Source organism: Nothoprocta perdicaria, unplaced genomic scaffold (assembly GCF_003342845.1).
Source record: "Nothoprocta perdicaria isolate Ctin4 unplaced genomic scaffold, notPer1 scaffold_11, whole genome shotgun sequence".
In the NCBI taxonomy this organism is placed as follows: domain Eukaryota; kingdom Metazoa; phylum Chordata; class Aves; order Tinamiformes; family Tinamidae; genus Nothoprocta; species Nothoprocta perdicaria.
Genome location: NW_020454205.1, coordinates 4431688 through 4442981, shown reverse-complemented (window position 1 = coordinate 4442981; position 11294 = coordinate 4431688). Strand labels below are relative to the sequence as shown.

The 11294-nt window shown below is 47.2% G+C and overlaps 1 protein-coding gene across 1 annotated transcript; it reads left to right on the top strand.

The window, feature by feature from the left end:
- Positions 1-809: 809 nt before the first annotated feature.
- Positions 810-9584, top strand: CD28 (CD28 molecule). The gene is made up of 4 exons (XM_026049666.1): positions 810-864; positions 5897-6250; positions 6501-6619; positions 9444-9584. Exons 1-4 carry the CDS (start codon positions 810-812, stop codon positions 9582-9584), a joined length of 669 nt encoding a protein of 222 aa, XP_025905451.1.
- The last annotated feature ends 1710 nt before the right edge of the window (positions 9585-11294 follow it).

Sequence of the window (11294 nt, the reverse complement as noted above, 5' to 3'; positions counted from 1 at the left end):
ACTGGTAACTACAGAAACCTCGTGAGACTAAAAAGCAGTTTTAGTATTGTTATCTAGAAACCACAAAGTGGGAGAGGGAGACTGACCTTTTTTTTTTTCCTGTATTTTTTGAGTATGGACTCCAAGGACAGCAAGAAGCTTGCACCTGTTATACACTATAACACTATAAGCATCTTGCTAAAGTGCCTAGTCTGCAAATGGAGACATCATCTACACAGGCAACTTCTGGTAAAACATGGCCTAAGGAGCTCACTGCTCAGGCAAAAGGAAGAACAGTTCGATTCTCTTCAATCTGCTCTTCCACAGCCCAGTTTTCCTGGGAAAAGAAAAGCACCGTTCCCTTTTCCCTCAGACAAATCCCAGAGGTTGGTACTAAAGGCACCTATGTGCACGCGGGCAGGCCGGAGCTCGGGCAGTGGGTCCATGGGCACGTGCTCTTGCAGCGCAGCAGCCCCGCGTGCCTCGCGGGGCCCATCACGCGCTGCCACGGGGGCACTGGCACCACCAGGATGGCAGAACGGCCGCTTCCCGCTGCCTTTTAGCTGTTTCCGAGTTTTGCAGAGGCACGGAGGCTTCCTGATGCTAAAGTAATTGAAAAAAAAAAAGAAAAAAGAAAAAACAGAAAAAAAGAACAAAACCCCTTAAACTTCCTGTTGAAGCATTGCCATTGCAGTGGTTTCACTTGGCTGCGTATCATGTGCTGCGGTGGGAGGAAGAGGAGGAGGAAAGTGGTGGTGCGAGCGGGCTAGGGCGCAGCGGGGCCGGGCTCGCGGGCAGTGAGGACGCGGCGCGGCGCCCGCGCCGGCACCATGCTCCTCGGCATCCTCGTGGCGCTCTGCTTCGTCCCGGCCACGCACCTCACAGGTAAGCGGGAACACGGGCGCCTTTCCTGCCTCGGCCTCGTGCCCGTCGCTCGCGGCCGTCGCCAGCTGGGAGAACGGCCCGACGCCACGGGGACGGGCTGAGCCCCGCGGCCTCCAGCACGGGCGGGTGAAAGGCTGTTGTGTGTTGAGCTCGGATACACGAGATGGGCATCTGCCAAGGACCTGATCTTGCTTTGTTTGGTAGCGTGTTAGACTTAGTAGCTATCTAGCTTTTCTTTCCTTCCATTCTTTTTCTCGCTGAAAACATCTCCAGTAAGTCTGGCTGTGCTTTGGAAGTCTTGAGGTCTTGGTGAATCTTTCTGAATGGTGGCTGCTCCTGCGGAGGGTATTTGTCCTGGTGTTGGCCCTTGCTGGTCCAACCTCGTTCCAGAGGGCACATCGAGGCCCAATGCAAGGCAGAGCCCGATGAGTTTTGGTGGGGCAATCCTAGGGTAGCCAATTTTCCCACCTGCTGGCCTGGGAGTGCTTGTCGTCAGGTCTTCTCCAAGGATCACTGCCTTGTGTTTTATACATACATGCAGAACATACAGACAAGGATATACAAGGGAACATACAGAAAGCAACAAAGATCTGATATCCAGTGCAAACCTTTTCACATATGGAACATCTTTAAAGAGGTGCTTTTCCTAGGGCTATAATAGCTTCTATTTATTCCCTTGTTTATGCCTTACTTTCTGTAGTTCTTTCTTAATAAAGGCACTGCAGCCTGCATGAAACCACGTCTGCCCCTTAAAGGATCATGCACTTTTTCTTCTTTATCCTTTACCCTATGTTTATAATTTGTGCTTGCAACATTATAATTATTTCCACAGCAGGCAGCCGGCCTGTCAGAGAAGGCACTAACTGTAGGACAAGATAAGTAGCAGCAACAGTTTAAAAAAAATCCACAAGACATCAGCAGCTTCTCAACAGCTCTTTTCAACTGCCACAAAAAGTAGAGCATGTAGTTCTTGGAAACAGGGGTCATGCCACAATTCAGTAGGCATTTATGCACTTGCTTTGCACCAAGAACTTGACTTTCTCCAATGACTTCACTGAGACTGCTCAACTGCTTGAAGCTGAGCACATGAATTAGCTTCTTCAGGCACTCACCTTCTCGTGCTTCTTTTCCACCTGTTTGCATTTTGATCCTAAGATGGGCACGCGGAGAGCGCAACATGCCCCGGCCACCAAGGCCTCAGCTAGTCTGTCTTAGACAATTGACTTGGGCCCATTCTGCTGTCCAGAGACTGCACCACCGAGCGCTGCACGTTTGGCTTGAATGGGGGAACTATAAAGCTGGAAGGGATCGTAAAGAACCAGTCTGCTCCTTCCCTGAGGCAGCAACACCAATGCCCATCGTGTTGGCTCCGTAATTTCTCTGCACTGGTCTCTCACAGAGGCAGTCAGATGGAGCTGCATCTCCTGCACGTTCTGTGAGTGAAGCAACACAAAGGGGTTCCCACTGCAGCGCGCCACAAGCGACCTCAGCTCTGGCTACCCACAGAACCCTCCGGCTTATGGTCGCCGGGTGCCAAATCAACCTCTAACCCACGAGGGTTATCAGAACGCAGGAGAGGCACGAGACAAGGCGAGCTGAGATTAGGATGACATCACAAACACCTGCTCAAAACAAAAAATAAACAAAGCCCTCTGCTTAAACTGTGCGTGATTAAAGCATAAGCCTCCCCTCCTTCTCACATCCCCAGGGATGTAGGGAGCCCTTTCTTGCCTCTGCTCAGAGGTCCCCAACTTCCGTTAGCTTCTTTGTTCCGGCAAGTAACTTCTTGAAGTTGCTAGTCATGGAAAACAAAAGAAGAGAAGTAAAAATATATATATATATATATATATTTACAGAATCTTTTTTCCAGTAGCTGATTATGATTCATGGAAAGTTCTGGGGAAAAAAGTCTAAATATTTATTTTCCATGTTTTGTTATTTCTATTTTGTTTTCTTGTCAAAAAAGAAAGGAAAAGAATTTCGATACAGTTTTGTTGGCACCAGGGTCAATGATCAGGCAGTGTTTTACTGGCACTACGTACGGATGGCTTTTTTTAAGATGCAAAATACCTTACACGTGGTTACATGATAGGTCTAACCTGACAAATAAAGCCTAAAAAAAAAGCTCCAGAAGCATTGAGAGGTAGCACCCACACACTGTGTGTAAATCCAAGGACCCTGAGGAAGCAGCACGTGTGCACTGACACCAGTGACTTCACATTTCCAGGCTCTGCAGCTCTTGGAAGCTGCAGGCAGCAGCATTTCATCACCACCAATTGCTCAGCTGCCTTGGTGAAGGCCGGTGCCTGCACGTAGACTTACTCTCACGCAGCAGGATTGAACAGAGCTCGGGAAACAGCAACATGATTTAGGGGAAAGCGAACATGAATGGAAACATGCACTAAACGTTTCAGAGTTTCACCATTTTACCCAACCCGGAATGACATTTATGAGAGAAAAACACATTTGCGAAGGCGCAAGCAGCTCTAGCTCCCTTTGCCCAGAGGTCCCCAGCCTTGGGCACCTGGCACGAGCCTTCTGCCTTTTCCTTGCTCCATCCTGCTGACTATACACTCAAGTCCTGCTCAGATCACAAATGAAGCAAGGGATGTTTGGCCTTACTGCATTTCCCCCTGGAAATAATGGGTGTTTTGGCAGGACGTGATCCACAAATGAACTTTATCCACTCTCCAAAGTCATCCACATCCCAGCATCGGCAGCACGGAGCCAGCTTATTAACACCCAGCCTGCACTGCACAGCAAACAAACCAGGCCACAAATCCAAGTGATAGAAATAAGCTGAATGAAGTTCATTAGGAGAGTCTGGTCTCCTATTATCAGGACAATATTATGGTAGGGACCATTTCATTTGCAATGAAAAACTCTTACTTTGGCTAATTCTTAAGTACTAATGCTTCTTTAAGTATCCAGTTTGAATACTTATTTTGGTTGTAAACTGAGAAAGAAAAGATCTCTTCTGGGGCACATCATAGGGGCACATTTAGCCCCTATGACAACTGAGGTTGGCAGTCCTGCAGTGGCAATCCAAAGAAGAGCTCTGTTTGAGCTGCGATGCCTAGAGTTGTGCCAGGCTAAAAAACAGGTCAGTTCCAAAGGAGACTTGCACATTCCTACCTAGGCCAAAGACTGACCTTCCAGTCAACAAAAATACAATCAACTACCATCTCTGTAAAGGGGTGACATCTAAACCTCACCCCTTGTTAAAATGCCTTATAAGCCTATGCAGGAGGGTTGGTCGGAAAGTGCTGATTCGATGAAACTGCAGTGTTTTGCTGAAATGTCTTCGTTTCGATAAAAATTCACCACTGTCAGACAGCTCCAGCAGAAACCTGCCTTGGCTACTGTTACTGTGTCACCCAGTGCTGGCAGCGCAAGGTTTGTGGCTCTTGCTGTTGAAACAATCAGCAAATGCTCGCTCTGCATCAAAGCGCAGTTTTTCACAGCGTGTGGGCTCCCTGCAGCGCCAGGAATGGCTGTGACGAGCCAGCAGAGCATTCCCTGTCTCATGCCTGCCTGCTCTCTCAAGATAGTGCTGGTAAATAAGACTTTGAGTGAGAAAGTGAACAACTGCAGTGGTTTCATGAGCTGGGAACTGGAGAACCTGCAGGCCAAAGGTTGTTTTTAGTGTCCACACCCTAGCAATAGCGCTGGCCAACCCAGGCACCTCCCTGCTTACCTCGCTCCTCATCCCAGTCATTTTTGGTTCATGTCTCACCATTGCTGTGCCAAGCTACCTCTCACAGAGCTCTGCACCAGGCTCCAAACTCCCTCAAAGGTAACCTGGCTTGTTCTCTCCAGCCTTTGGAGAAGTGAGGAGTAATGGTCTTATAGAGCCTCTCAGTGGCTTACAGATATCTAGACCTGACAGGAATTTTTCAGCTACACAGTGGTGGAACTGGCTGGGGAGCAAAGGCAGCAGTTAGCAAAGCCAGCAGCAAACCTCAGTCAGGAAAGTCTCTGACACCCAAAGTGGCATTTCAGATAGTAGAATGGGAGCAAGAGACCAAAAGACCCAGATACAGTCAAGACTTGCACTTGAAAGCTCAAACGAGTTGAGTTTTCATGAAGATTTACATGGTTTTATGTACACATGGAAGGGCTGTCCTTCTGGCAAGTTCCTAGCTTAAGATCCCAAACTTCCTTTCTCTTACCCACTTGAAGGGCAGGGCATTGGTTGTATAAGTTGATTTCTCTTGGAAGAAGCTGTCTTTCTGCATAGTCCTTGTGGTGTTTCACTATCTGGCAGATGGTAGCAGAGTCCTATATGTCAGAAAACATTTCCTGTTTGTGTTCCAGGCCAGTCAATCCAAACTGAATTATGCCTTCACGTGACATGTTTTTTTTGCAGGCCACACAAGTGCTAAGTGCCTGTGCATTGTCAATATAGTCATCTCCCGAGTCCTTTGGGAGATTAAGACTGTACTTCAGCTGCTAACTAGAGAAATTACTTTTTATTAAAGTGATAGCAGTTTAGGCTTTTAGTGCTCACCATCCGAGGTCCAAACCCTTGAGGAGTTTGCAGGTGGAATTTGCTGAACCACTTCTAGTCTGTTCTTGGATTTAAAAGCAAGAGGATAAATATTCTTAATTCTGACAGATAAAATAAACATTTAGTTTGTTGTACTTCTACTCCCTGGCATTCTGTGGGAACCTACTTAATAAGGGAAAGATAGACCAGGGTGGCCTTACATATACACCACAGAGCTGCCTATGAGTCTAGATGTTAAGTCCCAGTCACACGGGCCTCTTTCTGTACTAACTAGCATTCTGACTCTGAGGAAAAAACACACTTGACCTCACAGGGTCCCCTACTGACTATGTAATTATTTATATAAAGGGGAATTACTGCAGCAAGAGCTCCTGTGAGAAACTGCTTCTGCAGCTCTGTGGTTAAGCACTGGGAGTGTCAGCCAGGGAGAGGCAGAGAGGGCTGCACAGGAGCATGTGCGCTTCTCAAATCTCATGTTGCACTTTATAAACAAGTGTGTTTTTCTCAATTCCCTCCCTCCAGAAAACAAGATTTTAGTGGCTCAGCATCCTTTGCTCATCGTAGCTAACGAGACAGCAAGTCTGGTCTGCAACTACACGTACAATGGGACGGGGAAGGAATTCCGAGCGTCGCTGCACAAAGGGACAGCCAGCGCGGTTGAAGTCTGCTTTGTGTCATGGAACATAACCAAGGTTAGCAGCAACTCTAATAAGGAATTTAACTGCAAGGGGATTCATGATACAAACAAAGTAATCTTCAATCTTTGGAATATGACTGCCAACCAAACGGACATTTACTTCTGCAAAATCGAGGTGATGTATCCACCCCCATACGTCTACAATGAGAAGAGCAACGGGACCGTCATTCACGTGAAAGGTAAGTGAAACCTCTTCCTACGCACCTAGGAGGCCCTATGCACTCCCCACATGAAGGCAATGAGCTTCTTTCCTAGGAAGGAAGGAGATGGGTTGCCCATTACGACTAAATTCCTGCTTCTTGGAGCAGACATCTCAAAGCACTGCATGATATGGTTGATATGGGGCATACTGGAGCAAAGAGTAAATAAGCAGAGGTCAAGGTTCTTGCTTTAATGTGCTTGAAATTGTTTTTGTTCTCTTCCTTAAAGAGACACCCATCCAAATACAAGAGGTTCAGCCTGCAAACTCTTACTGGATTATGGTGGCAGTGACTGGAGTTCTTGCTTTCTACAGCACATTAATAACTGCAGTCTTTATTAACTATCGGGTAAGAAACAACTTCCCCCCCCTGCCCCTTGGCTCCTTTTCAATGGCCCTAGCATGGTTCTCGAGCTGCACTTGCTTATCTATGCCAGTTCGCTGATATCCCTCACTTTAAGGACAACAGTGCTTCACCCTGGCTACATACACACACCCAAGCTCTGCCCAAGGCAAGCAGAAAGCCCAGGTGCTCTCCAGATTGGCTGTCAGGCCTCTGCGGTAGAGCTATAAGCCAAACAAAAATATCTCAGCATTTGCCATGCCCTGCACACCAACAATAGAGACAGTTTGAGACACTGTCTCTTATAACATCAGGGAACATGGAACAGCTCTTACAACATGTAAGGGAAACTTAGCACTACAAGTGTTCCTGGACAATCCCTTTAGGACTACTCTGACAGAAGGGGTTCACCTGAAGTAAAGCAGCCTTCAGGGACCAGACATCAGCTCAGGACTATCCACATTGGCATCTTGTGCCTTCCCAGCAATTCCCTCAAGCACCCACTGTTCCTGCAAGAGAACAGGGACACTGGGATGTCACTAGGCCCTCCTCTGACTCCGTATGTTAACACCAAGAGGGCAGAGACATTCATATGGATCATTATTTTTGCTTTCTAGTCGCTCTGGAGAGCTGGCTGGCTCAGGACCCATCCAGTTCTGCCTGGACCAGCACCCAGGCCTGCAGGAGCAAGGCAGGAGCGAGCTGGCGACGCAGGGGCAGGAGAAGGCCGCCGTTGCTGAATGAGTCTTAGAACCACAAAGATTATTTCACATTATTCTCCTCACACGAGTAAGGCAGGAATGAGGACTGCAGAGGACAACTCTGTTCCTTGCACTGTCTTTCCCCTCCATGCCTTTTCACTTCATTACAATGTAGCCTACCTGAAGGACTCCTGTGTCCCTGACATATCAAGCTCCGCACAGATAAAGAAAAACACTCTGAAGCTTCAGCCCCTATCCATTTCATCAAAATACACTTATATAATACCCAGTCTATGCCTGTTTCTACTGAAAAGGAGGCTGGATGGGTAATTGTTGCCTGAAAACCCAAAGCCAGGTTAGATGGCTCTTCCTCGTGCCTCATCACAGCGAGGGCCTTGCAGCAGCAGTAAGAGGATTAGAGGCATCGCAGAGCTGCAGCAGCTCTGCTCCAACAAGACACTCTAGTTTCAAGCCCATCGCTCAGAATCTGAATCATTTCCCTCCCCTCTTTGCCTTTGGTGCCTAACGCCCCAGCACCTCGCTGCGAAGATGTCTGCTCCGCTCGAGGCCGACAAGGCCGCAGCGCGAGCGCACTCCTTGCGGCCTCCCTTTTTACCTGCTCCTACTGCTGCTCTTCTCCTCATAACACCTGCTCTGAGCGTGGATGTACTTAAAGTGCTGTTCAGTGTAAAGAAAGCTGCCTAGAAGAAATAATGGGTGTTAAAAAAATGCCCTAGAAATGATACTTGACAGCCACAGCAAGCCTGGTTCACTTGAACTCCTGAAAGCAGCTGAAGATTTGTCTGTTTTCTTACCGTCTGCCTTCCCCTTTCCAAAAGCAGCAGTCTTTCATCCTGGAACAGCCTAGCATTCACTCCTGCTAGTAAAGTGTATCTGTCTCAGGCTAAATTAACTCTTTAATTTAATATGGGAATTAAAGGTTTCATATTATAGAGATAAGGACATACAACTAAATCCTTAGTTTCTAATACATTTAGCGTAGACCAACAATATCATCTAGCTAAAGTAATCAGTATTCACTCAGCACCTTGTGTGCATATATACATGTATATAAATGTATATATAGTATTAATATCCAAAAGCTTAAGCACTTTCACAGTAACTAGGTAGCTCACTCTGCAGGCACACCGTGACTCAGCCACCAGATTTTCTAATGCAAACCAGACACTTGCACACACGTACAACAGGGGATACACACTTTTACTTAAACACATAGGTATGTATGCACGTAGGAAAGAAATTCCATTTAAAAAAAGAGATAGTGCTGAGAAAGAGAATAGAGGCACTTTCCTTGGTCACTGATGATGAAGGAGCCCTTCAGCCACCCAGGGCACTAACCTCATGCGCAGTCTGCAGGAGTCACAAGTTCCTCTGAGTGCAAAAGCAGAAGGCCCTTGCCTCCTGCTTCTGCTGCTCTTATTTGTAGAAGAGGTGATGCTGTTCTGTCTCACAAGGCATTATACAGCAGGAATTCAACAGTGGAAATGATTTTTTTGAGGCCCAGATAAGAGAGATAGGAGATTTACATCAGCTCTGCTTCTTTTGCCTCTTGAAGAGGTGCTGCTGGAGCACACACACTGTACACTCCTGCCACAAATGGTAGACAAGTCCTGACACACTCATCCACCCACCCTGAGCTGATTTTATTCTGTTTGAGTTAAGCAAATTTCTTTTTTTCCTCCCAATAAGTGCGAAAACCCATTGCTGCTCAGCCTGCTCAGCTTGTGCTGAGTCACTCCCAGCTCAAGGCAATCTACCCTGTAGATTAAAGAGAGGCTGGAACCTTGTGCTCAGGTGGGACAAATTCAGAGCTTATTTAATGAAAAGATGTGTTGCAATCCTGTGAATGTGTTGAATCTTGCTCCCCGAGCTAGGGCTAGAAATGTCATCAGTGCCTACAGCTGGTCGTTGGTAGGACCACTGATTAATTCAAAAGAAGGAAAAATATATTAAATCCATTGTTAATTTTTCCCAGATCGTAGTAAGGCTCTAAAACGCTCTGTGCAAAGAATTCTCCCTTCCCAGCTTCCTTTTTCTCCCCTTTTCAAAAAACTCACCCCAGGCAGCACACACTAATTGCTCAAGTATTTCCCCACTGTCTCCCACAGCAGAAAAGCAAGGAGAGAATGTTTCACCAGAGCGACTACATGAACATGACCCCCCGGCACCCTCCTTACCAAAAGAACAAGGGCTACCCCTCCTACGCGCCCACGCGAGACTACACGGCTTACCGCTCCTGGCAGCCGTGAGGCACCGGCACCGCGGCGCTCCGCGCCGGCCCGGGCACCCGCGCACAGGGACAGCCGCCCGCTTCCTCCTCCTCTCTGCTGGCATCGACCCGGGTGCCCGCTCAGGGCTAATACTGGCTGAACTGTGAGGGTACGCACAAAGGGAAAGGAAATGTGAAAAAAAAAAAAATTCAAAATTTAAGCAGAGCTTGTTTTCCATGAGGGCTGCAAAGGAGATGTGGCTCGTGCTGAAGGTTGAGAGTGGGAAAGACAGAAAGATGGCATTGGACCTCGGAGCTGGTTTCCTCTTAACACTTATGATTTTGCACAGCTCTCGGGGGAACTAGGACTTCTTACCTTTCCCAACAACTGTTGCCTCAGATTTAGCCCTTAATTTCTTTTCCTGTATGCCTACTTCTCAGAAATGCAACCCATATTACTGTTAAATGTGGCAAAATGCAAAAAAAAAAAAAAAAAAAAAAAGGCACAATTCCCTCCCCACCCACCTCCCAAGAGCAGTTTGAAGTTCAAAACACATGCTTGACTAATGGGAGGGAAAAGCCAGCCAGAAAGTGTCCAGGCTATTGGGCTAGGACACAAATGGGCTGTCTGGACAAATCAAGATTGATGGAAAACCACTAAACCTTCAACATGTGCATCCTTAGCGTGGTCACTTTGTAAATCTTCATAAGATGATTTGAAGCCATGATCAAACAGCTCTGCAGAGTGAGAGAGCAATTAATGAGAACACAAAAGCAAGACAAGCCGGAGGAGAAGAAGGATCTGTTGTCCTGCTGAGAAGCCCCTTTTGCATTACACTCGACTACCCAGGGAACGCAGAGCCTGCAGCACAGTCATATGGGAAGCATTAGAACACATGGAGGCCAGATTTTGAGGAGAACTTCACTCTTACAATGAATTTTTCTTTCTGCCCAAAAGCCAGTCACTTAGCTGAGTCCTCCTGAAAATCTGCCCACTTCTGACACCGAGGCTGTACCAGAGCTCTTCTTAAAATCTCGGTCCAGTTAGGAGCAAATGAAGATCACTTGAAAGTTTTCCCCTCAGCACCCAATTTTTGGGGCAAGTCCTCAGGTGCTGCCACAGTCAACGGGGTCTGCAAGTGCTCAGCCCTTTGCAGGGACTGCTCCGGGAACCACGAGAAACTTTGTGCTAGTTGAAAAATTCCTTAAGTTACCTAAAGGTGTTTTCAGGAATGCCCCATGCAGGATGGAGACTTCCACAAAACTTACCGCATTCCTGTAATCAAGCATGTTTACATTAGCAGGGAATCCTAAACTGTGATTGGGGTTATCTTAACACAGAATCCATGCTGCGGAGATGAGATTTCTTTTTTTAGGTACTACTGAATAAACCATTAAAATGAAAATAAGCATTTCCACCTTGAAATAAAAAGATCATTCACAAGATCATTCAACGCTTGCTTTACTTCAAAACTGGATATAAAGATTCTCTCTGTCTTGGAGAGGAAATGACAAAAATAGCAATGTGACAGGGTGGCAACTTCTGCTTTGATGTTTTAAGTACCAATTTTGCACTTCCAAATTGGAAGTTTGCAGCCCATCCCAAACCCTTCCTCGTGAATGACGCCAAGGCGCGCCGCGATGCTGCAGGGTGCGGGGTCTCCTCCGGGCATCCCGTCAGCACCTGTGCCTGACCCCCGAGCAGGGGACACGACCGCCGCGCGAGGCTCCTCTTGCCGGCATCGTCACC